The sequence below is a fragment of the Anser brachyrhynchus genome (assembly GCF_964034855.1).
Source record: "Anser brachyrhynchus genome assembly, chromosome: 3".
Taxonomy (NCBI): Eukaryota; Metazoa; Chordata; class Aves; order Anseriformes; family Anatidae; genus Anser; species Anser brachyrhynchus.
In genome coordinates, this window is record NC_137696.1 from 64,149,347 (window position 1) to 64,176,130 (window position 26,784).

Consider the following 26,784-nt stretch of genomic DNA (forward strand, 5'->3'; position numbering starts at 1 on the left):
CTTCTTAACAGAATTTGCTATAACTTCCTAGGTATACAAAACATTGTCATTGTGTGCGTGGCTGTGGTGGTCATGGGCATCATTTTGACATTATGTTGTGGCTTCAAGAAGCTAAGGGAGAGGAATATAAAGCTGCCTAAATCCTTGGTAAGTTCAGATTTGTTATCTATATCCGATTTTTAATATCCAACTCGGTAACTTTTTTATAACGGTAACACCTTCATGGACATTCTGATTGTTTTTACTATAATCTCATAAAAAATTTAGCATTGATACCAGCTTTTAGATTCTGATAGCCTCTGCAGTCAGATGCCCTGTATTTGTTGTAGGATTAGACTTTGGTCTCTGTTTAACTGAAGTAATGTTATTTGGTCTATTTTGAGAAGTTAGTTTCCAAAAACCCGTTGTGTATGTACATAGACAGGTTTGTATTCGTTCTAGTAGCAGAGACACAGAATTACTGAGGTTAGAAGAGACTTCTTGAGGTTGTCTTGTCTAACTTCTTTGCTTAAGCAGGGTTGACTAGAACAGGTTGCCCTGGACTCTGTCCAGTTGAGTTTTGAACATCTCCAAGGAAGTAGACTCTACAACCTGTCTGGGCAACCTATTATAGTGTTTAACCAACCTCACAATTTAAAAAAAAAATTGCTTTCTTGTATTCAGGTAGGATTTCTTGCTTGATTTTGTGCCCATTGTCTCTTGTCCTGTCACTGGACATGCATGAGATTCCTTCGTTATTTGGTAATACTGTGATACTGGTAAGTGTTACAATGTTCTTAGTGATGTGCAGAGTGAGGAGGGAAAAAAAAAAAAAAAAAACATAATAGCACTGTAGGAAGAGTAAAGAAAAACTGCTAGGGGAAATCTGTTCTTACATTGAGCAATCACAGAGAAGACAGTCAGATCTACCTTAAAAGCTTCCTGCAAATGTATGTGGAAAATGGAGTGGATGCTGCTTAAAGAACGGTAGAAGCCTCCATGCATCCATATCAGGGAAGAGTGGAATACCTGACAAGTACCGTTATACTGTCCTTCTGGTATCTTGCTAGTCACAACAGCTGAATAAACAACAGTAGCTGAAAAAATCTTCAAGAACTGCCATGTGAGGTAGTAGTAATTCTTAAATGGTAATCATATCAAGACAGTATCTTCTTGGCAGATACAGGAAGTCTCATAAGACTTCTGGAGAGAAGAGGCAGTGATCTTCAATTCCATGTTCTTCAACTTAAGACTCTTAAAGAGACTCCTTAGTGCAGGGTAGCTCAACACCTAATATCCCCCTGGAGCCTGCTTTCTTTGGAGTGGAATATTAGGAGGTGAGATTGCTCTGACTCAGTGAAGATGTCCAAGCCAGAGATGCTAGGTCTCTTTATAGTAAGCAGCAATCTAGTCCATCAATTTATGCAGCCCAGGCATCTCATTCTGCAATAATACGTAAGTCTGGTCAGACAAAGCATTCTCTAAAGTGCCTGTTTCTCTCCATGGACTTTGACAGGAGCCATGGGACCAGCTCAGAGAGAGCCATCCACACTGTAGACTTAGTAGAAAGTCAAATGAGATAAATCTGTTTGAGGGACTCTGCAGCTAGACTCTGACATCAGGCAGACCTTTAGAAAACAGTGAGATACTGGAGATTTTTTTTCATCTTCACACCCGTATGTAACTGTCTGAATATATACCATTGTCCTACATGCACGAAATAATTTTTTTGAAGACCATTTGCTTTAGCAAAAGTCTTTGCATCTAGATGACTGTGCTATGCATTGAGCATATTACTCTTCAGGCTTCCCAAAACCACTGTGGTACACCACATCTAAGGAAACAGAAGAAAGGAAATCACAAGCAGAGCATGTGCTACTTAACTCCTGTGAGCTTACTGGTGTGTGGTCCAAGTCCACACTTGAACTTTCTTGTGGAAACTTTTCTGTGTGTCCATATTCTCAATTTACTGGGCTATATGTTTTCTGGTGATTCATAGGTTCCAGCGTACCGCAGTCTGCTTCACATACCACGTTGTGCCATGCTGTTAAGGAACTGAATAAAATACACCTATTTGTAAAGACTGTTACCTTCTGTCCATTTCCATTGAAGTCTCTGGTGACAGTATAAATTGCAGAGCTCATATAGATGGTTTTAATACAGCTGATATAAATAATATGGGAGTGTAAAATGAATAATTAATAACCTGTGATTCATTTTTATATAATTCAAATTATATTTTAAATGATTGCATTAATGTATTCATTAATGTAACAATAATTTATATGAATAATAAGTTTAATGATACGAAGAGTTATCTGTCCAGGCATCTGAGATCTGAGACCCTATCACAGACCTTTTGTGCTGTACCTGAGCTTGTCTGAAAGTGAAACATCTCAAGAGTTTTTCCATACGTCAGAAGACTAGGCAAGATGTCCCACCTTAAGACTGCTGCCTTACACTGATCTGCTTCCTGATGGCTTCAAGTAGATACTATAAGATCAGATCATTTGAGTCACTTTCAGAAAGTTGAAATTCTGAAAGAAAAATAAGAAATAGCAATCATCAAGCACCTGCCTAGCTGAGAGTCAGACAAACAAAAAAAAATGCATTTCCATTTAGATTGCAGGAGCTTTTATAATGTCACCTTTATGCTGTTTAGGACCTCCCAAGAGTGCTGTTGTAGTCATATTCAGATCTTACTTCCACAGTGTCTTTCAGTGTGGACATTGAACGGTTACCATCATTAGGGAAGGTGTAAGGCTAAATGTTTGAGACACCCTTTTTCCTAGCAAGACCCTACCAGGAATATACATCTAGTGAAATGGGATAGATTATTTACTTCATTGTGCTAGTCTTCTGCTTGATTACAGGAATCCAGAATTTCAGCAGTTTAGCTGTAGAGAGAGACATTTGTTTTCCTTCAGTTATCTCACAAAAAGTAATTCAAGAGGCTGTTTCCTTCCACCCATCATCTTCAGTCATTTCAGTTTCTCCTGTGTGTGATACCAGATTTGTGTTCTAAGATTCGTGATACAGGTTTATCCACTTTAAAAGGAGACAGTCCATAACTTACTGGTAAGCTGTGGGCATCTCCATCTACTTAAGCTTTGCTGTCTTTTATTCATGCCTCTTGTCTTTAAATGGTGGACAGTGTTTTAGTAGGTAGAAAATACAGTTGCTCCATAAGACAAAATCACACTGAAAAGCATCAACTTGCATTTTTAGCTTACACTGAAGTCAACTTTTGTGCTGGTGATGCTTTTTCTGAGCCTGACAGGGGTGACAAGGTTGTTTTCTCTCACTGAATTTCCAGAGCCCTTACAAATATGCACAAAACACTTACAAATCTGCTCTGTGACTCTGGATTTTTTCGGTCATTTTGATTATGCAACACATTTTTCATTTAGAGAAATAGTAATTGCATGTCCCTGCAAATGTCATCGAATGATATTTACCACAAACAATTACCATCTTAAAAGGAAGAAGCTACTTCATTAGTGCTTGTGATAAAGAAAGAATGATGGTAACATTCTATACATTATCAGTAACAGTTAAAGGAAAAATATTAACCTACTTATGGTAACACTTGTTTTAAAATAGTAACCCATATCTTAATTGCACTTGTTATTAGAGATGCATTAATGTTATTACAGTTAGTGTAGTAAGGTTTATTGATTATTTTCTTTGAAGCTAGAAATGAATGCATGAACTGCTAAATTATCTTGTAAATCATGACTAAGCAACTCTTAAAGAACGTTTGCTACCAGGAAACCCACAAGGGTTTTTTCTTCTGACGGCTTCCTTCTTTTGTGGAATAGGAGTGTCTTGTAACATCTTGCTTGTACCAACTTGTGTCACAGACAGGAAAACTAGTTTCCTTTTTGAGAATAAAAGTCTTTGGATGTCTTTCTTGCATAGAAGCACTGATTTTATGCTAGGGTCTTTCTCTAAGCATTACTAGTCAGCAGTGTGAAACGCAGAAACTTTGTAAAGTATGAGACGTTCCCTTAGTGTCTTTTAGGACTATGGTTTTAGAACCACGTGGCAACATTAAAAGGACAGAAATAAGCTCATTTGGTTTTTATTTTTGCTGTGGTATAGCATGTACAGGTATTGGGGTAGGGGTGAAGTTGTAAATGCAGCTTTTAGCCATAGTTTCTATAGCATTTCATTTGAATTCACGTTCTGCAAGTATGGCAGCTTAAATAATGGATTGTCTTTTCTTGTCACATATTGTGTGACTATTGGAGTCTGATTTTTGCTGCCCTCAAAAAAGCTACAGATGCTAGTCTCTTCAATATCAGTTTAAGTACGGCATAAGTAACTAATATTCTATTTTTATATCTGTATAAATACGTCTTGGAAATGGGCAACGTGAATACCAACTGTTCATAACGTTTTCAGTATCTACGCATTCTTTATTACATTCTGGTTTCTGCAACTATATTACCCATCCGCTTCTTATGAATGGGTGATTTTTATACGACTCATGCAGAATTACCCCAGATATTCTCTACATGGTATTCTGACTATTTCTGCACAACAGAAAATGAAAGTCCAGAGAGGATGATGGCTGAAGAGCAGCTAGATTCTTAGTGTTACGATTCACCTGAAATGTCTTTTTTTAATAATAATAATAATTTTTAAAAAAGTTTCCTGGTGGCAATCTTTAATTCCCAAGGTGACCATCTCACCTTAGTTGTGTTAACACACCTATCAGATAAGATTGTAGATCATTTAAATTGCTTACTAAGATTACAAATAACTTCTCTCCAAGGAGCATTTGCTTGTGTGTGGTTGGTTTTTTTGTTTTTTAACTCCAGTAATCTCATTGATCCAGCATACACAGTACTATAAACAGGTATTGGGGCAACTGAAGGGAAGGTTTTGGGGTTGAATTGAGAGGTGAAGGGAAGTAATCAGTTCTAATGAAGTCAGCACGCTGTGCAGGTACGAATGTAAAGATAAGGCCTCGTAACCTTCTGATCAAGGAAGGTGCTTGTAAAGCACAGTCAGATTTGATCATCTGGTTTTGAATGCACTCTGTTCTTACACAAATATGGACTGGGAGATTCTTTTTGCCTATTTGGAGCTTTTCTTAATGCTATTTTTCTCTTCCTTTTCTCCTTCTTACCTACATACCTTTCTTCCGAATTTGCCTCAACCAATATTTTCAGTCAAATAATTTTACAGAGTATCCCAAAAACAGTTTGCAAAACTGTTTATATCTCATTAAGAACGTAGCTCATATAAAGTAGCTGGTAGTCTGTGATACACGTATATAACAAATTACGAAATTTGGAAAGGACTCTTGAATCGAATAGCACTTTCTCCCTGTGCTTTCTAGTAGCTTTAGAAGGCAACATCATTCAGCTCAAAGTTTACCCTTCCTCGTTTTTCGTACATATTCTTTAAAATACCTTAGAAAAAAAAATCAGAAGGGTCTAAACATCCTGAAGGCATGTCTTAATGTTTCAAAACAAGTTGGAGCCAGGCCATTGAATGACTTAATATATTCTTCCTGTGGTAGAATTTTCAAAGCAAAACGTTACAGTTTCTTGCAGTATTGAGGGAGTGCTTAGTGATATAAAAGAAATAACTAGAAAGACTTCAGCTTAAATCTTCAGATGACTAAAAATATAGTGGGCAGAGATTGTACCCATGAAACAGATTTGATCCTTGCAAATGTATTTTCATGTGGAAGGTATTTTTGAGAGCTTAGATAGAAGTATGAATGAAACAGTTGGAGTCATAGATGCTGGCTGATGACCTTACCAGATTTTCATTTTGCTAATTCTGCAGGAATTGGCTGTAAAAACATTAAGTTTGTATTATGCACTGGTATCTTTTTTTAACCTCTAATCTTCAACAGAAGGTAAAGCAGATAAATTAGTGAATTATGCGGAACTAAAAGTGTTTTTGTTTTTTTCCCCCATTTAAGGTCACTGTGATAAGAAACCTGAACATGGATAACGCTTTAGAATCAAAATCAGAGGGAAAATACATCTCTATAGTAAGCGTCATGCCAGTCCAGTCAGCGTTGCCTTTGAATAGCAAAGAAGCCTTGCTGAATATAGAGCCAGAAGAAGAAGCTGTCAGTCTTGATAATTTCAGTGAAGGAGCATCTTCTTGTCCTCCGCCAGAGGCACCAGACAAAGTGGAAGAGTCCTCTGTGCAGAAGATTACAGAGGAGGTCCCTTCTGATGATGAACAGAATTGTAAAGTAAAAGAGAGTTACTTTATTTCGGACAGTAACCAAACAGGTATAAGTAGTAACTCTTCAGGTCCAGAGGTTTCTGCCACAGAAATACAACAAACAGTCATTCCAAGAAGCTGTCCCAAATTTTCTGGCTATGACAAGCCCCACGTGCCATTAGATATGTTGATAGATGTTGGTGAAGAACAACCTGTGATTGCTTACAGGCCTACTGACTAACCAGGATAGATGAAATGTTTAATAAAAGCTCATGAAGAACAGCATTACTGAAGATTATGGAGAGCCAGGCTTATATCATGAATATCTACAGGTTGTACTTACACTGATGGAAACAGAGTAACAAGTATACAGCTTAGTACAGTGGGATCCTGAAATGGGACTGAGTGTAGCGCCTGAGAACAGTATGAAAACTGGGGGGGGGATTTCATAATAACCTGTCACTTTCAGAAATACCTGTGTATAGGACATAACTTACTATTTCCTGTTTGAACAGAATAGTTCTCTGTTATTTGAACAGTACTCTGTGAAGAGCAGAGATGTTATGAAGGAGTGTAAAACAGCTGCTGTATCATTTACGGGAGCTATTGGAGGTATTCTTTTCCTTGTCATTGTTTTCTCTGAAAATTTTCGAAGAATGTTTTATATTCAAGGGAATCCTACTGTTTAAGTAAGAATATACCTGTAACTTTTTCCTCTGTCACTTAGGAATTTGATTCCATCGCCAAGAACCAGTTATTTATGTTCTTTTCTGCAACTAGAGGTCTGTACTTTCAGGGCCATTACTTTGCACATTTCAGTGAGTACATGTTTAACTTTTTTTTTTTTAACTTCAAAGCAGAAGTCCTGTGATGTAAACAGCTGTTCTTTAAAACGCTGTTACTTCTCTACAGCTGCATCCAGATGGATTGTCTAGATACACTGTGCAATCTTGTCGCATTTTGGATAACACCTGTATAAGCGTGCTGGCTGATCCTCCAGAGGTGCAGGGGGAAGGAAGGTGTGTGTAACCGGCAGTAGTTACACAGACTCTCCAGGAAGTGTTATTAAAAATTAATCAGCCTGCTTTCCTCCAGAGTGTTTCTGTTGCAATTCTTAGAACAATGTGATGTTTTCTCATACAAACCAACAGGGCTTCTGCCAACCAGTCACATTTTCTAGATGGTTGAAAATGACTGCCATTTTTCATTGTTATGACCTAACTCAGAAACTGTACCAGATTGTCTTCAGATGTATTTTAGAGGGAGGCAACAGAAAAGTAATGTGGTATTTTGAAGTTCCTAAAACACTGTCATCTGAAAGTGCTCTGGATATTGTCATGTAAGATTATAATTTTGAAAAATGAAGGATGAGAATTTTATATTTTAAAGCTTTGCAAGTCTAATGCCTTCAATCCAGGTACTTTGTCTTTAGTCCAGATTTGGTGGTGTTTTTTTCTGTTTGTAGGAAACATTTATGATAGTGCTTAGTTCAGGAAAAAGGGATATTTTTGCAGACACGAGGTAGTTAGTTTATACAAAATTGTCTTTGTTCTAAAAGATAATTTTTATATGCATATCAGAAATGTTTGGTTTCCCTTTAAAATCACTTGCTGTAACAAGCAGTGTTGTGCTTTTGTCCTTAAATTTCTCAGTGGCATGAGTATTCCTAAGATAAAGTTTGTACAGCAACTACTGTACAAGTCGTACAACTACTGTAATACTACAAGAAGGCTTTGGAAATCAGAATTAACTTGCAGTCAAATCTTCAACAAAACTGACTTTTCAGTTAATAATATGGTTCACCACTGAAATGTGCTTCTTGCAGTCTGTTTTACCAAGGAGATGAGCAGCTGTCTCTTGTGCAGAGCTTGAAAATGGTGCATTTTCTTTCAGATTTTGTAGGCTGTTGATAAATAGGAGCTGCATAGGGTGCTAGGGTGTAGTTAAGGATAGGGAGGTTAAGGTCAGAAACAACACAAATATATCATGTGCATATGGGAAAAATTTGGCATGGTGGGTAGTTATGTGTAATGGAAAAGCACTGTTATTTTCTAAGCTGAAAATCAAGCACAGGAATACGGGTATTTTGTGCTACACAACATGCATATGCATGCAACTGGCCTGTTCTTCTTACTATCATGAAGTTTATTTATTTTTTATTTTTGGAACTATAGTTACAAAAGCCACTGAATTATCACCCTCCCTGGACCACCTCCCTTCTACGTGCTGCGTGCTTAACACTCAAAGGAATGGAAGCAGTTTCAACGTTTTAGTTGTTCAGGACACCTGGCAGGTTTTATAATTGTGAAGCACAGGGTGCACAGAGCACCAGATTTGTTTATTTACTCTCTGTGACTGAAAACGTAAGGCCACAGTGAGACAAGAATGTGTTCATGGGTCAGTAAACTCCGAGTCTTGTCTCCAGCTGTTGCTGGTGGCAGTATTAGTAAGAGAGAGCCTAAGAACAGGGGAAGTGCGTGACGGTATTTCCACTAGGAGACAATCTAGCTACCAGCAACCTGCAGTGTGGTGGCTTTTTGGAACAGGGAACACAGAAATGCCTCGCTGGCTACAGCATTGCTTTCCCAGTTCTGTAGTACTGAGTAATTGAGCCATGTCTTTTTGAAGCTGCTGGGTAGTATTTACCTATGCATTTTCACTTAACTATGAACTGTGTTTAAATTAATAAGCTCATATTCTTGTGGTGGAATAGTAGTTTGCTTAAGCTCCCAAGTATTTGGGAATAGCACCTTGGCACTGGGTGTCAAAAAGCCTAATGTTTGCAGGTTCAAAATTGCTTAATATTCATGCCTTTTACTGACATAAAATATCAGCTATTCAGTATGACACACATAGAAGGTTTCATCAGTTCAAGCTGCTTCAGGTGATTTTTTTACTCGTCACGGCTGCTCAGTGTTCTTCTCATCCTTTCTCCTAAAGGTGATTTCGGAGGTTATGGAATGTGAGACATCAGAACATTATATCCTTTGTAAAACAACCTGCATCACAAACCCTTGGCCCAACATTTCTAAGAAATTCTTTGGCTGTCCTTTTTGCACTGGTATTGTAAGTTCTTATTGTTAGCTCTAAAATTAACAATGAAGTACTGTGGTAATACTCTGTGCTGACACAGAGGCATCGGATGGTCTGTTTTTATGATTTTTCTATGTAAATAAATAATGTAGTTTTAAATAGAAATAATCGTTCTTTTTAAATCTACTGGCATCTGTGAAAACAGGGTATGTTAGTGTCCCAGTTGCTCAGAACAGACATGCAAGTTTGTATGTAGTCAGTCCTTCACTAGTGAAGATTCCAGGAAACGAAAGTTGCATGCAAAAGGCTGTTTTTCTCAACTAAGACTAGAAATAAGTGATTGCTCTGAAATGGTGCCATGTAAACAGTTCAGTATTAGTAAATAGAGCTACTGCACTTAATTCATCTTAATAGTTTCAGCATGTCTAAAAGAAAATGCACCTTTGATCTTCCAAGTTACTGAAGCCAAAACACAGATTTCCTATCATGACCTGCATAGGTTTCTTTAGCGTGATTTTTAAGAGTTGTCCTTTATTAAATATCAAGTCCATGTTTACTCATATGCTTTCCACGTTTTCTAAATGGATGCAACCACTGGGTGAACTGGGACCCCCAGAGGTCCACAGTTCATTCTTCTCCCCAGGTCAGTATCATACAGTATCATTCCTCTTCCATGTTTGCCTAAAGACTCCACGAGCCCATCAGGCGATCTACTGTAGCAGCTCATCACTCTTAGGAAGTATTTTCTAATGTCTAACTCAAGTCTTCCTGTCTCCAGAAGATTCCTTATCCACTGTTGGCCCATTTACCGTACTTCGGTTCTCTTTTCAAATTTATAACTAAAATACTTGTGAATACTGTAAATTAAATTTTTGTTTATGTGAAATTAAAAAAAAATCTCAAAAGGCAAATGTGTGTGCTCTTTTTCCTTCTGTCAGCCTTTGAGCTGAATACACTCCTGCTTTTGAAACCTCTCTCAATTAATTCCTAGCGCCATGTATGTGGTGTATGCCTGAGCATTACTGAAAATGAATAGAAAACAGTGGGTTGTGTCTGTACATAGCACGTGTGTGTGATGGTAGGTAGGCAGTCGTTGTTGTCATCCAGCAACTGTGTTCGTGCTCCTGATGCAGCAGGCAGTAACTTCAGTCCAGTTTGATGCCTGAGCCTGGGGACCGTCATTAGGTTCTCTGTAAGAATTACATTAAATGGTCACACCGTTCGAATGGATCGGTTGCTACAGAGAAGGGAAAGCTAGGCTTCCTAGAAGCTCTTACTGATTACTTTGTTGTGGTTTAGCCCGGTCAGGCAGCTCAGCACCACCCGGCCGCTCACTCGCTCTGCCCAGGTGGGTTGGGAGAGAGAACTGGAAAGGTAACAGTGCAAGAACTCGTGGGATGAGATGAGGACAGTTCACCAGTTAAGCACAAGCTGGGTGTGCAAGCACAGCAAAACAAGGAATGCACTTACTACTTCCCATTGGTGGGCAGGTGTCAGCCACCTCCAGGACAGCAGGGCTCGTCACACGTAACGGCTTCTTGGGAAGACAAACACCATCACCCCAACACCCCCCTTCCTCCTCCTTTCCCCCAGCTGTTCCTGCTGAGCACGGCGCCACGCGGTGTGGGACATCCGTTTGGGCAGCCTGGGCCAGCTGTCCTGGCCGTGTCCCCCCCCCCAGCTCCTGGGCACCCCCAGCCCATTTCCTGGCCGGGCAGCACCAGGAGCAGGAGAGGCCTCGGCTCTGTGCGAGCACCGCTCTGCAGCGACTGAACAGCCCTCTGGTATCACTGCTGTCATCAAAAATCCAAACCACGGCATCGTGTGAGCCTCCAAAGGAAATTATCCCAGCCAAAGCCATGACAACTTTACGTTTAAATTATCAGAGAAATCTTACATGTTTCTTACTTTTTAATTATGAACAAGTGCATTTCGATATGTGTCTTGGAACTCAACTATTTCTGTCAGTTTACCCAACAGGATTTAAACTACTGTTAGAAGAATTTTGATTTTGTCTATGTTCTGCTCCTCATGAACGTGTTTAGTCCAAATTCCTCATTTCAAGTAATTTCTGAAGATTACAAGCAGTGCTGTCTTTGGACTGGTTCCAGTAAGAGTGGTCATACCTTAGGAATTCAGATTCTCTGAGAAATGGCTGTGCAGATTGCAGAGGCAGAAAAAATGGAGAAACCTGAATTTATAAAATGTCTGAATTAATTACTGCAGTTTAATTCATTACATGTTCCGTGAGTGAGTTTTAGTAATGGATTGTATATTTTTTTCTGACTAACCCAATATGAATTACTTAGAATAGTTTTTCCTCCTGGGGCTCTTGTTCTGTTTTGTGTTGTTTTTAATCTCATTTGAACACAGCTTTCATCTATATGCTTTCTAACTTTCCCATTTGTGTAACTGGACAGTGAACTGCCTGGGTAACTGATCAGGCTGAAAACTAATTTTTCATTTGTTTTGAAGCAAAGAAAATTTATTTTCTAGTGTTCAGGCATATCTTAAAAGAGAAATTGTACCGCGAACAGAACAAACAAGCCAGACAGTTCCCCCAGCCAGCTTGCTACGTTCTGCAAAATTAATCCTGCAGTTGTCAAATAATGTCTATGCAGCTGAGCAGCAAGCAGCAACATCAAGTCTGACACAGCTTTTTCCTGTGCCGACATCTCTTGAGCAGCACAGACTCAGAAAGGTTATGCCCCTTCAAAAATACCCTTCTACCAAAAGTGTGGATCGTCCTTTTAGGTTTAAAACAGGGTGAAAAGAATAAAGGTTTAATACACTGTGTCATCTCCCTGGGTATGACTCTTTTTGACGGTTTTGTGCCATTTATTTTTTTTTTAATATTTATTTTATTTTATTATTTTTTGTTATTGTTTATGTGTTGGGGGGGGGGACAAACGCAGAGCAGTTTCACAGGTAAGGAAGGGTTGCAAAAGCTGAGTGTCTGGGAGGTGCTGGTGGCTGGGTGGCGAGAGGCAAAGAGGCAGAGATCACCTTTGCCATTCCTCCCATGGGTGTATGAGAGTGACCAGCAGGTGCAGCAGAGGCCCTTCTTCTGCCTGGGCTCATCCCAGGAGTCAGCCCTTGTTCCCACTACCGGCTACTTAGGCAATGTTTTTTCTCTGTTCACTATCTCAGAATGACTAGAGGAAACCTAGCCTTCTATCAGGCCCTAGGGTAATAGCTAGGGTTTTTTTCCCCCTTCCTAAAAGCCTATTTAACTACAATCGGAACAAAACACAGGGGGTCGGGTGATTGATTACTGAGAATGACTTTATCAGCTGCTCCTGGGATGTGCAGCAAAACTAGCAATTTTATCTGAGGTGCGCCAAATTTAATTTTCTGTAAGAAAAAGAATAGGGAACAAAGATTCTTTTCGCAAATAGGTAACCGTGTGATGCTTTGTTTTCTGGTTAAATGGTCACAGTTCAGTAAGCTCGAAACTAACACCCCTGAGAAGTGTGAAAACCAGTTCTGCTGAGCATGAGAGATTCTGTCCCCAAAGCTCATCACACTGATTCCTGCGTGCTAGCAGGCTTGTACGCACATCAGGTATTGTTAATAAAAATAAAATAAAAATAAGGGAAAAGCAGAAAGAAAGAAAGAAGAAAGAAAGGAAGAAAACGAAAAAGAAAGAAAAGAAAAATGCTTGTGAAACTAGACTTTTCTTAAAAATTTCAGTAATGCTTTGGGGGTTTTGAAAAGAGTTATTAGAAAACAGTTCAGTTCTAGTTTGCACTCCCCAGACAGTAGGGAGCCTCTAGTAAGAAACCAGACGACAAGCACAGAACTGAGCTGCAGGCTGCACGGTGAGATGCTTACAAACCTCACCTTGCTGGGGAGGTGAGTGAAAGGTGGTTTGATTTATTTTTATTATTTATTTTATCTAAATTTTTGTAGGTATGTGGACGTGGTGAAGAAAGCAGGGTAGGAGGAGGGGAGAAGGCTTTCTGCAAAGATGTACCATGGCCTAGCTTCCTTCCTGGCTTCAAAAACTTCAAAAACTTAAGCACGCCTGAACTTCAGCATTAAGACACTTTGTGATTACGAGCAGTTACCAGAGCAGCGTGTGGAGGCAGGCACCGGCCTGGAAATCGCTTGGTGCGGGTGCTTTCTGGAGGACGGGTTTTCACCTGGCAGTGGGGAGGGTGCTGGGAAGGTGCTGCCGGGGCACACCGGGCGCTTGGGCAGCTCTCTGCCCCTCGTCCAGCACAAAGCCCCGTCCCCTGCCACTGGATGCCACATCGCCGCTGCGGCATCCGCGGCTGGCGTGGCCAGGGAAGTCCCTGGAGCTCACAACGTTCCCAGCTTCGTTGCCCAAAACACCTGCCAGAAGCATCTGCTCCTTCTGCAGCCCAAGCCCCCGCCACAGCTGCGGAGGCAGACATCCCTTTTCCCTCAGCCCCTTCCCACCGCCTGTGCCTGCCAGGCCCTGGCCCTGTCTGCGCCGCGGGGTGAGTCGGCCTGCACCTCCGTGGGCAGGGCAGGGCCGGGGGGTCCGTGGCAGGGGGCTTCTAAAGCCAGCTTACAAAAAAAAAACGAGCCTGTGGGTCGCATGCTGTCTGCGCCGCTGATGTTTCAGGCGCTGCCCCAGCTGCTGCTGGTGGCAGGCTGAAGGAGAGAAGGAACAGGCTTCGGTCGGCGCTGCCCGGCTCGGAGCCTGCCTTTCTTTGCCTTAGCAGGCGGGCCAAGAAAGCATGAGCAATGTTTGTGTTGCACTTCTCCAGCTTATCTGTGGTTTCAGCTGGACAAGTGATCACCTGGCATCTTTCCTGTATTGCTAACATTACTTCAACCAAAGCAAACAGAGAGAAAAATAAAAAAAAAAACACCCTACGGAATATTATCTCCACCTGTCGTAAACGGGTGGGCTTTGGCCCGTGGCTGATTTGGTGAGGGACCCACAAGCTAAAGGAGAACAAGTCTTTTCTCGGTGTGCTTAAACCAGCTGTAGCACTGCAGAAGTAGGAAAAAAAAAAAAAAAAAGTGAGGTTTTGCAAATGAGAAAAAATGCTCAGCTAAAGAAACCTGTCGTTTAAATAACAGCCTCTGAGCCATTTTTTGTATCTGTATTTCCTGCAGATCCTAATGAACTCCACCGTTGGTTACTAATGTTCTGGCACAATTCAGCATCTCACACATTGTTAAATAAATATTTTAAGTGCAGATAAGGACTTGCTACAGAGTGAGCCTTCGCCAGATCTTCATCTTCAACGCATTCACATTTCTCATTATCAAGGTGCAGATATGGCACTGGGAATTTCTCACCGTAATCTTCCAAATGTTGACCCAAGCCCTCTGACAGCAAGAGTTGAACAGTTCATGCCGTTCGTACCTGCGGGAAGGAAGCAATGAATGCCCACAGCATGCAGTGAAAGTCAGTCTCACTTCCTTAGAGAATTTTCTGTAATAACTCTTGTGATGCAATGCCTCTTCCCTGAATGGCTGAGAAAAAGTCCCTATTGCCCGACTGTGGGGGTTTTCCTCTCCCCTCCTCGCCTCTCCTTGTCTCTCCTCACCTCTCCTCGCCTCTCCTCTCTTCCCACGCTGAAGGTGGTTAAGCCGAGACGACACCACCATCAGCCCTGCTTGGGAGCAGCAGGCTGGACTAACCGACCTCCAGAGCCCCCTTCCAAGACAAGTTTTTCCATGGGGTTGAGCTGGTTCCTTAGATGGGTTAAAAACTGAAAACTACAGCAAAAAAAAAAAAATTGAGAATATTCCTTGGGTCCAGGCTAACCTGAGCTGCTCATTTTTTGTCGTCTATTTGTTCTGGTGCCAAATGCCTCACATGAGACAGATTCACCTGGCCTCTGCCATTTGCTAGAGGCACTCCCTGTAGAGCAGGGCTTCCAGAGTTTCTTCCTTCCTTCACCTTTCCTAACCCTGGCCCAGGCACACAAGTGAAACCCACCCACACACCCGCTCCCGACAGCTGAGGGCCATGTTCTGGACAGCCTGAGGTGGTGCCCCAGGAGCCCTGCTGGGGTTAAATTTTCTCCATTTACGGATGGGAAACAACTTGCTCCAGGGGAAAAAAAATATATACGACTAGGCGGTGCTATCAAATTGGATGAGTCAGACAACTTCCAGCAAGAACGCACTTGACTTTTACCTCTGTGTGGCAATAGTCAATCTTTGAGAGAAAGAAGTCTGTTTACCCAGTATACAGATAGGTTTTTATTTCAGGAATCGAAGAAAGTCCTTGAGCCCGCGGCTCTGTCTCTGTTCACAGAAACATCAGGACTGCTATTTCAGAAAGACTGGGATCCCAGAAAAGTGCCAGCACAAATAATCAGGAGCTAATAGCGGAACTAATGTGGACGCTGGTGGGGAAAGCAAAACGTTTTCCTTTTCCATCTCTTTATGAGTACCATCCAGAGTATTCTTAAACAACACTGTTTCTTAGAAGTTCTCTGTTATTTAAAATATAGTGTTGCAGTGTACATCCCATAATGTTCCTCTATTATTTTCTTTTTTACATTTTAAAATTTGCTACTGATGTATTGTACTAAACTTAAGGCGTGTATGTATACATATGCCTATATGAATGTGTGCAGCTGCCACTTGCTTTAATACAGTTGCTTTTACCACACAGGGCACTGAAGCAACGTGATTGAAGTTCCTGAGCAGAAAAAAGCTACAGATGCTAACAACGTGGGGATTATCAGTGGATGTTTCAGTAAGCACAAAATCATATGAAGAGTTAGAGATTACTTTAGACTGCAATTACAGATAAAGCGCTATCAGAGTGCAGCTCACGGGAAGCCCTGACTTTTTCCGTGGCCCTGGCATTTCTTTCCCGTTTCACCATAGCACACGGCAGCCTTTTCTGAGATTCTGGCATCCTCAGGGATGTGGCCAGCCATGCTTCCAAGCCCGGCTTTCAGGAGGTTTTGTGTTCATGGGAGGAGCTCCCGTCAGCAGCCGCTTTGGCACAGTTCCACCGCCGGGATCCTGGCAATTTGCTGTTGTGCGGCGTACGGTAAGGTGGTTGGCACAGTTCAAATGAGCAAATACACGACCTGTGACAAGAATGACTAAACTTTGATGGCATTTCAGCCCAGTGATTGGTTTGTAAAAGTTCCCTATTCCCGCACTTGAGCTCATATAACATGATGAAATACTAATTGTATTTGGTGTGGGGAACTTCTTAAAGGTCATCAAATTTTGAAAATGTGTTTGGGAAATGGATAGATAAAAAATTCCCAGATTGTGATGGCAAGGTTGCCTTTCCACCTTCTACCTTGCTTTTTGGATTTTTGTTTGGTCTTTTTCTGTATTCCTTTTCAGCTAACCATACATTGGGTTAACTAGCTAATTATTCAGAGTTTTACGTCTGCAGTTCTAAGGTGCCTGCTGCAGGTTCAGTGCTTGCATGATGATGTACATGTGCTCAGCTGAACTGAGAGCCGCTGCCCACAGATCTGACCAAAGCCAGCTTCTTCATTAGGTTTTGCCTAGCTTGCTTACTGTAACTGAATGCCTTTTGATCAAAAAGCACCTTAATTTGAACCAGAACTCGTACTTTTTCTCAGCTTGGCAGGCGTTTTGCTTCTGCCTTTTCCCAAAGGGAAGGTGACAGCTAGGCAAATTTTTGTTTCTGCAAACAGAGGCGACCTGTTTCTGCAGGCAGCTCATTTCCACATGAATTATATTGTTGGAGGGCACCACTGCATCACGCTGCTCCGCGTGGTGCCAATTCGGGTCTTCCCTTCTCGCTCGCTGCGGTGAGCATGCAGAAGGTGAGGTGAGTGCGCTGGGATATTACTGGTGTGCGAGCACCAGCTCACCCGCCTTGGCCACACTCTGCCTCCCGCCCGACAGGCGACATCGGGCTCCCTGCAGGCTGGCATGTGCAGCAATAAAGCGACTGCAAACACAGGGCGACATCGCTTTGTTCGGCAAGCCCCGGCATCCCCGGGGTCACGGTCACAGGGATGAGCGTGCTGGCGGCATGAAACTTGGAGGTCAGCAGCAGTAGCAGCAAACGCAGGTACGGGAGCACGCGGCACACCCGCGTGTGACTGCTGTGATCTGAAAGTCCAACGCGGAGTGGCACTTTGGCCCGGCAGGCTGGGCTCGCCTCCCCTTTGCCAGCCCCGAGGCTGACAGCCCTGCAGCTCCCCAGCTGCTCAGCATCTCTCCAGCAGCCCGTGTGCTCCAGCGTGCAACCATTTCACGTCCCCTCGTCCCTCTGATGGCACGTCCCTAGATGCCGTCCTGCCTCGAACCCTCCTACAAACTGCTCTCTTACGTCCGACCCCCAAGGCAGGCCACTCAGACAGATGACATCCCATCGGTAGGTGTTTTACGTTATTGCAGCAAGATTTCTTGTATTCTTCATCTCTGAGTGACTAGCAAGCTGAAAAAAGTTAGCATAGAAAAGAAGCAAGCTTGTGTGACAAATTTAAAGGATAAAACAATAGTGCCAGACGTTTGGGAATTAATGCCTGAAAAAAAAAAAAAGGATGTTATTCATGTTGGTTTGCTTCATAATTAGTTCCAAATTTCAGAGTCATCACAGCAGCCAAGTAAGAACAATTGCTTATGTTTAATTTAGAACAGCTCATATGTTTTTCGCTTAGAATAAATAAAAGCCAAACGAGGGATTTTTTGAAAGCTTCTATCACAGGGGAAGTTTCGTGTGGCAAGTTTAATAATTACTTCCTCATAAGACATGCCCAAGAGGAAGGGAGATGCTCTTCAGTCATGGAGCTGCTCTCCTAAGCATGAGGGGGATCACGCTTTCCTCCCTCTGCTTACTGATGCACCTGCTTCAGGATGAGATAAGCAGTAAGTAAAGGCTTTCAATTTCTCTTCCTACATGGGGAGGGGGGTGCTGGGTCTGTGAGTGAAGCTGGAGGAGTCACAAAGTCTCTGGATATGCTGGTTGGTTTCAAAAGTCCTGTCATTTCCAGATCAGTCTTATTTTGCCTTACAAAGTGCAGCTGAAAGAAGCATGATGCCTATTGCATGTATTTATAGCTGTGTTACCAGCTTCGGTTCAACTAGTACAAGTCTTCTCTGGCTCTGTGATATGCCAGGGGTAGAGCTGCAAAAATATAAGTCATCCGGGTCACAAATTCCAGAAAACTTTTAGTATTGGGATGCTTCTGAGAGGGTGTTAACTGATTCTGTCACCTGCAACTGTCTCAGTGTGGGAGCAGATTATCTTGAAAATTGTCAGGCAGCTTTTTCCCGTACCTCAGATGGGAAAAGCAGTGAACGTCATATTTTTTATTAGGCAGGAGCCAACGCAGCTGTGGTAACTATTAAACCAGCTATAATCCCTGCAGGTTATGTGAAGGAAAGAGCACTCAACTTTAACTACTGATAGGGCTACTTAGCGCAGGCTTTGTGAACTGATCCGTAGGGTTTGTGTGCTGGGCATCTTCCGCAGCAGTAAACTCAATAAGAAAACCGAAATGAAAATACCTACATAAATTGTTCCTTTCACAATACTGGATGTGGTCTGTAACTGCTCGATCTGGTCACCGCGACGTGGAAAGTTTTGAACATGAGACCCAGGAGATTTAATTTCCCTGCCATCTGCTAGTCTGAAACCGCATGAGCCACATGTGCTCGAATACGGAGCAGCACGTCTGTGACAAACGCACTGTGTCACCATTCCTTGTTATTTGCAGCGATTTTGGTCCTGGAAAATGAAGACCTGCAAGACTCCATTAAGCCGCAGAAGGTAGAGTTTCATTCACTGAACTTCAACAACACCTTGCACTGGCAGCCTGGGAGGGCCGAAGAGGCAAAAGCCGTCTACTTTGTGCAGTATAAAGTGTAAGTGCCGGGGGAACTCCAGCCTCCCACAGCCCGCCCCTGTTTGGCAAGTCAGAGGCATTTCCCAGGTGCCGAAGGGTATTCTCCATGTCCTGCCCTGCTGCCAGCTCCCGGTTGTTTCTGCACTTATCAATAGTCCATAAAGTGCAGCTGAGCAGCCCGAGGCAGGCAGAGCACGAGCACCTTCAGCAACGTGCTGTGTGCCCTCATGGCACCGCAGTGCTGCAGCTCTGCTCCAAGCAGCTCAGGGACCTCTGCGGGGGGACCTTGAGGGCACGTTGGCCCCAGAGGCAGCGTGCCAGGGGCTGCTCCTCAGACCTTGAGCGCCTGAAACAGTGCCTACTTTGGGGAAATGGGCTGGTGGAAACCAGCGCTCCGTGCATCATTGAACACGCCTGTGAAGCAAAAGCTCACCTGCAAGTGTGGCTTCCTATGGGGCAGGCGACCTGCATCTCCGCTTTAGGTTTCTTTCTGAAGAGACAGAAACCTTCAGTTCCCAAACACCCATGAAATCCATCCTCCCCGTCACCGCATTGCAGAAGAGTCAGTTTCCAGAGCAGAACTCGGGTCAGCACAGCCAAGCTAAAATGGGATGTTAGAAATCTGTACAGATCTGGTCGGCGGTAGCAGAGTCCACACCAGTCCTCCTCCTGTCCCCGCAGGTATGGGCAGAGCACATGGCAAAACAAAGAAGAGTGTTGGGGGGTTCAGAACCATTTCTGCGACCTAACGGATGAGACTGCTGACGTCCAGGAGCCTTACTACGGCAGGGTGCGAGCCGCTTCAGATGGTGTCTACTCCGACTGGAGCCTCAGCTGCAGATTCACACCCTGGCGAGAAAGTAAGTACAAACACATGGGGCTCTCGGAGAAAGGGGCTGGGTTCTCCACGGCATGGGGTGCTGCATTTGCGCTCACAATTTGCAATCACAGGTGATCCTCCCCTAGCTACAAAACTGCTCCAAAAGAAGTTGTGAGTCCATGGCTCTCAGGTGAAGTGTTGTGATAACATAATTTTGCCCACACTTGAATGCCAACCAATTCCAGTCAAGCAGCTCCTCATCTAAGATTAGGGGATCTGAAATGCCTGGCTCTTTAACTCAACCTCTTCCCCAGGGCGTGGAGCTCCACAAAATATTCTCCGCAGTTTTGGGAGCTGCTGGAAGGATTGGGCACAGTGTGGAAAAGAAGGAGACGTTCTCTGCTCGAGGGGAAAAGGGAGAAGAGAGCCAGCAGCTGCATAGCCAACAGCCTTCTCATATGTATGTGTCTTCCTGACTGCAGTGTATTTAGAAAAGACATGTGCAAAGCTTTTAGCTAGTAGTCATTGTAATCCCACAGTGTGCGATGAAACTGGAGGTCTGTCAAAACACTGAGCAGTACCCGTGTACCTACCATTAATCTCCCTGTGAATTAACCAGTCTGAGCCCACTTCTCACTGCAAAATTGAACCATAGACATCAATATTGAACCATAGACATCAATACAAGTAGCTCCACAGCCCTGATGAGCAAACTAACCTGAGCATCCTGTACAGACAAACCACTTTGACCTAAAGCAGTACCTTGCAGCAGCAGCAGCCCGTCTTGCCCTGCGCCACATCCTCCTGCAGAGACACGTGGGGCAGCCACTGCTTCCCCACACCTCGGGGGCTGCATGCAGAAGCATGCAGGCGTGGTTTGAAACCCTAGCCATGTCTAACCAAGCAGACTGCAAAAATTCTGAAGGAAAAGATTGAAACTGCACCCTTGACATATCTGAAATGGTTCAAGTATCTGCTTTATGCAGTCCAAGATAACAGAAAAATGCGAAGGAAGAAAAAAAAAATCAGGGCAAAGAATCCAAAGCATTCTGTTCTGTGAAATGTTATTAATAACCCATAATCACACTCATTGTTTTGTTTATTCCCTTAGCTATGATAGGACCTCCAACAGTAAATGTGGTTCACAGCAACAAATCCATCACAGTAAAGCTCCAGGCTCCACGTTCTCCTTATAGAAGGAAGAGAGGCAGCACGATACCAATGACAAATTATTATGATCTGCTGTACCAAGTCTTCATAATTAACAATTTGCTAGATGAGGTAAGTGCATATTCAAATACAAAACTTTTATGATTGAAAAGCCAGGAAAGTATGGGCACGTCATGTTCGTTTACAGTTGAAACAGTCCTCTGTAATTGCGAGGGCACAAATAACTGTGTAAGTATCTGAAAACAAAGTAGGCTTTTTTTTTTCATGAATTGAATTTGGTGGAATCGAGTTTTAATTCTTCTCCTCTTTCTTCTTTCCCGTCACCTTAGTATTTCAGATTGTAAGGTCTTGTTGAAACGGAGGGGAAATGAGGGCGGTTTTGGGAGTGAGTTTCTTAAAATAAATAAATAAATAGATTGAGAAGTAAATAAATAAATAAGGGGTGCTGTTGACTTCATGCAAGTCCACGTGCTGCTCTGCATGATCTCGCCTTCCCAACCTTATTCACAGACATGTTCGCTAGGACAATGCGCGTGACCAGCTGTTTTTCCTCCCCTCTCTCCCCCCATCTGAAGCAACACAGAGTCCTGGTGTACGAAGGAAAAGACAAAGTGGTTAAAATAGAAGATTTGAGGCGTGGAGTCAGCTACTGCGTCGTGGCTAAAACGTACGTGCCGACACTGGACCGCAGCAGTGCCTACAGCAGCAGGCAGTGCACCATGCTGCTGTGACGGGGCAGCCGCCGCTGGGGCAGGTAGGTCGCCAGCTGGAGATGGAGGGGGTGCTGGAAGGTGGGGACAACCCCCTCATCAGAGGTAGATGCTCTCCAAAAAGAGAAAATGACATGTGACAGGAAAACTGCCGTTCCCATACGAGAGCGGGACAGCATTAGCCAGGGCTCTTGCAGCATCTCAGCGAGTTTCATATCCATTGATACGGCCAAGAAGATTAGAAGGATGGTGTGGCTAATTATTTGCAAGCTGGCACAGTGCTCAGAAAGTCTTCCCTTTCTTCGAGCATTTATACGTAATATTGTTTTTGTCAGCTTTTATTGCTGTCAAGTAATAATTAACCAGGAAATGAGTGACCTCCAACTTTGTTAACATGCAATTCTGCTGCAACCTCTGCAATTCTGGTCAGGGATTTACCTGACGTGTTTAATCCATATGTGCTCATCCACTCTTTATGGCCGTTCTTTAGGAATAAAATGTTTATAAATAAACCATTTATCATATTTCATGAGTTTTCATGGGCCAGAATGCAAGGGTTATTTCCATTAGCTGGTCTGAAAAGTCTGTTTGTTTACTTAGCTTGATTACTACAGTATCTTCACGTATCATACGCCCAGCAGAGAGATTTATTATTAATCCTGCCTTGCAAGTGCCAAGGCACAGAACCTAAAAGGACCTAAGTCAAAGCTGATATCAGTGGCATTGACTGCAACAAGCTTAGGTTTATGTCCTTCCTTGGGGTAACAGAAGAAACCAAGAAAGCATTGGTTCGAACCCATGCTTCTGGTTGGAGCTTAGTGCCCTAACTATAAGAGATTTTCTGTCTTCTGCTTTATAATGTGATGCATAATGTTGGTCTTTCTTGAGACTTGGTCATTGGGTTTAGGCTAAGGAGGGGGCTTGTTTCTAGGTGATCTCCCCACACTGTTGTAGAGCTTTTCCATTCCTTTACAAGGCTGAAAGCTCAGGTAAGAGCAGAGCAACCTGCAGAGGTACAGGAGGGATGCAGCAAAGGTCATGCATTGCATTTTTGGTTGAATTCAATACCATGCAGCTCAAATGCACACTGTGGCAGCAATTCTCTTTCTCTTCCCAGTTACAGGGATAAAGGTGGAAGATGCCTCCCATTATGGATCCAGCTGTAAATTGACATCTATGGTCTAGAATACGGCTGGACTACATTTGTGGATGCTTTCTAAATTAACCCTTGCTGCATTAAATTATCCAATTCACCACAATCAGTTTATGTTACACAAAGTCCAAGGATTCTTTGTATATCGTATAGAACAATTTAAGATAGCACATATTTGTACTTACAAGGTAAATAGCCTTGTATTGTAATAAAAAATTGCAAAAAGTACTTGTGAAAATATCCTTAAGATTGTTTCTATGGTTTTCTATTTTAGGCCCTGGAGTTAAAATATGGTTTATAAAACAGAAGTTCCAAATACTTTATTTCTTCTATAATAAAGATCGCAGCAGAAGATTTAAAAATGTCCTTCCTTTAAAATATGCATGTCCCATGCTCACAATGTCTTCACAGTGTCCTCAACATAATATTTCAGATAGTGAAACCTGTGGTTAGGCAGGTGCTCATTTAAACTGGAAAAAACAAAAAAGAAAGAAAGAAAGAAAAAAAAAGGTCCTTGCACTCAATGACAGACAGTTAAAGGGAAGAGACCTCTATTTTAACCAGTAAATGATGAATGAACGCTAACCATCGTCTGTGATTTCTAATGATTTGACTCCTCCTAGTCTTCATCACACAAGATTTGCTGGACAAGGTGAGCCACAACTGATGGAGAGGTGACGTGGCTTTTGCCAGTTCTGCAAGGTCTGTAATTAAGGATAATCTTAACACTTAACCACACTCTGCTATTGTGAATTAAATGAGAGGCAATGAGTGTGGGCCAAGAACGAGAGGGCAAAGAAAGCCCTAGAGAAAATAGAGCTCCCTGCTACGTAACTGCTGTCCGCTCTTCCTTTAACTCACATGCACACAAAGGTGGATCAGTTCAATCTAAACGACAGACCTTGAGTTCACTTACATCTCATCCAAGTTACTTTTCATGTTCCATCCCTAGCACCTCACCTACAGGCAGCACCGCTGAAAGCAGCTCCAGGATGCTGGCTGCAGGCGTCTAGGAGAGGCTGTGCTTAAGCAGGTGAATGCTGGTCACTCGTGCCTTTACCAGACATTGGAAAAGGGCGTTTTGTATGAAATATTCCCACCCTCTGACTCTAACACATAATATATTTGAATGACCACTTTTGAAGGCAAACAAAGTGGTGAAGCATTTGTTTGCGGGGTGGATGTCTCAGTGCTCTATCTGTGTCCACATACCTGGTCCATAAAAACAGATTTCCTTCTCCACACTTCCCTATTTCCTCCCCTCCCACTTCTTCCAGTTGTTTTACCCTGCCTGTATCACTCCATATCTTAATTTAGGTAAGTTTCAATGGGAAATGAGACTTATCAATCCTCTGTACAGTACATAGCACCATGACAAGTCTCAGATCCCAGTGGATGGTGATAAATTGCAAGAACTGCATGCAGCACGTAAGACCCAGCGCTACCCTGCCACCCCCTTTGCAGAACCGCAATAAAACAGCTCAGAAAAGGTGTTAAGAAATAGCCTGCCATGCATTGCAGCAGCGATGACTTCATCCACTTGTGGGTTATCACAGCCTGAAGACAATATCTGTAGTAATTCAAGTTCTTTCTCAAATTCACTTCTTTCCTTAGGGCAGCTCATGTTTCCCTTGTTAAACAAAGATAAAGTTTTATTATGGTAACATCTACTTACCCTAGTCAGGGAACAGTCTACAGCAATGCTGGATACTGTACCTTTAGCAGATACAGAGCATGAGACTGTTTAGAGTTTTAAAATCTATAAATATATATGTATTTAAGAAAGAAGAAGAGCCATAGGGGTGCCTGAAGCATTCAGACCCGGCTAGAAATATAGCAGGTGCCATGCTATGGAGCCAGAGAAGCTGGAAATCTGAAAGTTCTTCAATTTGATAAAATTACATGAAATGTGCAGCACTTACACTGGGGAAAAAAAAAAAAAAAAAAGAATAAAAGATCTGAAGAAGCCTCGTGCTATCGTGTTTGCTAACCAGACTTCGCTTCCTTAGCAACAACACAGGCTTACAGAAAGCAGCACAAGAGTTGCAGGAACCACTTCCATTCTGACAGTGCCATGACTTACTATTACCAACTTCATGAAGTTCTGCAAAAAAAAAATTTCACTTTCCGTTTGGATTGCAAATATCCTTTCAACTCTGCTCAGCCATGTAGTTTTACTGGGGAAGGGTTTAGTAAAATGGCCAGTGCCATATTTTTCTCCACAATCAGCAATAGTGCCATGTTTCTACAACTTGCTCCATTGGGTTTGCCAGACAGGGGGCTTATGCAGGGAGAAGTACTTTCCTGTAGCAGGTACCAGCTGGGAGATCTGCACCCACAACACCTAGATAGCGCTGGTAATGTTGTAGAGTTTGAAAACAACTTATTTGGTGCCTTAGCCCCTATGGCACACTGCTGTTAATGTCCCCGTGTGGATGGAAAGGAAGAAGAGCTCTATCCCAGGCTCTGAACTACAACAGGGCTTTTCTACAGGTGAGGCAGTTTGGAAATACTTGGAAAAGTGAGCTCTGGCCTTCTTCCCCCTTCCTCCTCATGGGCACAAGGAGGTTGTCTACTGTGGGTTCACCTCTCCAAAGCTGTCCTGCATTGGCACGTGGGTCCATGGTGGTAAGCACATCCGAGCAGGATTCCTTCACATTGTCGGCTCGATTCCAAGAATTGAGCTGTCCAAGCAGTGCATATTCTGGACTGTTGCCACGCTTCTGCAATGAAACCTGAGTGGGCTTGAGGGCACAGGGACTAGCGTCCAGGCTGTTCCTCTATAGGCCACTCTTTTTGGAGAGAGAGAATCAGGCTCACCAGCCAACCCTTTGGAGACTTTGCTTGTAGAGGGCACCCAGCAAGATCAGTCTTCTAATATAGGCCATGCCAAAGGCCCATGAGATTACAGCTAGCTTGTACTTCTGGCAAGCAGTTTGCAGGGCCCAGATGAAAGCACCCTTCTCTTAGTTTAGTGCCACTTGCAGAGCATGCACTTTCTAGCTAAGTGCCTAACCCCAGCTTCTGGTTCAGGAAACAGAAACAAATGCTGCTAAGACCATGGCGTAGGTTCACAAAGACTAAGCAGAAGAAAAAAGTCAGGACTTGTGCAACCTATTCTCTAAGCCCCCGCCTGCTGCGTCACAGGGGATGTCCGCAGTCACGGCCTGTCGCAATGGCCAGGTCCTTGTGTCACAGCTGGGGATCCTGCCAATGAGAAATAAGTATTACAGCTTTCAAAGCTTGCCGTTATTGATCTTCGTGTGATGTGGAGCCCATCCCACAAGGTCTACCACTTCTTTCCTGACCACACTCAATATTATCTTATCTGTGGGATGGAGTAAGAGCTTATCTCCTGCTGAAACTGGTTTCAACTTCCTGTTCCACCAGCACAGACAGCTGCAATATTCGATGACCAGGAATTCAAGAACAGTGCTCTGGAAAAGCTGATGGCGCAACAGCAATGGAGCAGATGCTCCAGCCTTATAAATTAGGAGAATATTATGCATAGCCAGCTGTACCATATAAATGCCCAGTTTTATGTGATGCCGTGATCCTCAGTGTTTATGACATGGTCTAGCACTGGGCCTTCCCTGATCATACCTCCCATATATCTGCACTAATCAGAGGTGGACTTGGGGGTTATTTATTTGCATGACTTGATGTCAGGTAAGCACAGTTCTTGTGGTGGGGTACACTTGTGAAATGACGTTGGCTTTTGCATCAGGTCTATCAGATTTTATCAAGTATTTCAACCACAGTGAATTACTCATAACTAGTTGCTTTCTGGTGGATTTCCTATGGATTTTGATGTTTGCTACAATGATCAAAGGTATTAATCTGTAAAATGTGTCCTCCAATAAAAAATAAAAAAGTAAGAAAAATCAAAGCCCCAAGTTCTGAGAGTTGGTTTGCCAGAAAAGATGCAGGACA

At 42.9% G+C, this 26,784-nt stretch overlaps 2 protein-coding genes and 1 long non-coding RNA gene across 4 annotated transcripts in view; 2 read left to right on the forward strand and 1 right to left on the reverse strand.

The window, feature by feature from the left end:
- Positions 1-10,121, forward strand: part of IFNGR1 (interferon gamma receptor 1) — a 23,043-nt gene extending 12,922 nt beyond the window's left edge. Inside the window, exons 6-7 of the mRNA XM_080588504.1 lie at positions 32-147; positions 5,924-10,121. Coding sequence (XP_080444630.1) covers positions 32-147; positions 5,924-6,418 — 611 coding nt within the window. The 3' untranslated portion in view covers positions 6,419-10,121. The remainder of the gene's footprint in view (positions 1-31; positions 148-5,923) is intronic.
- On the reverse strand, positions 7,460-19,664 carry LOC308193620. Its single transcript, XR_013949817.1, has 2 exons — positions 19,432-19,664; positions 7,460-17,675 (listed from the first exon to the last, which is right to left on the reverse strand). It is a non-coding gene; the product is annotated as an uncharacterized lncRNA (long non-coding RNA).
- Positions 17,666-26,784, forward strand: IL22RA2 (interleukin 22 receptor subunit alpha 2). Of its 2 annotated transcripts, none has more exons than XM_080588506.1 (6): positions 17,666-18,018; positions 18,870-19,017; positions 19,680-19,858; positions 20,930-21,099; positions 21,564-21,742; positions 23,126-26,784. In XM_080588506.1, exons 1-5 carry the CDS (start codon positions 17,922-17,924, stop codon positions 21,717-21,719), a joined length of 750 nt encoding a protein of 249 aa, XP_080444632.1. In that variant the 5' UTR covers positions 17,666-17,921; the 3' UTR covers positions 21,720-21,742; positions 23,126-26,784. The 2 variants fall into 2 exon arrangements, with proteins under 2 accessions (XP_080444632.1, XP_080444631.1); XM_080588505.1 differs by lacking the exon at positions 23,126-26,784 and adding an exon at positions 22,816-23,076.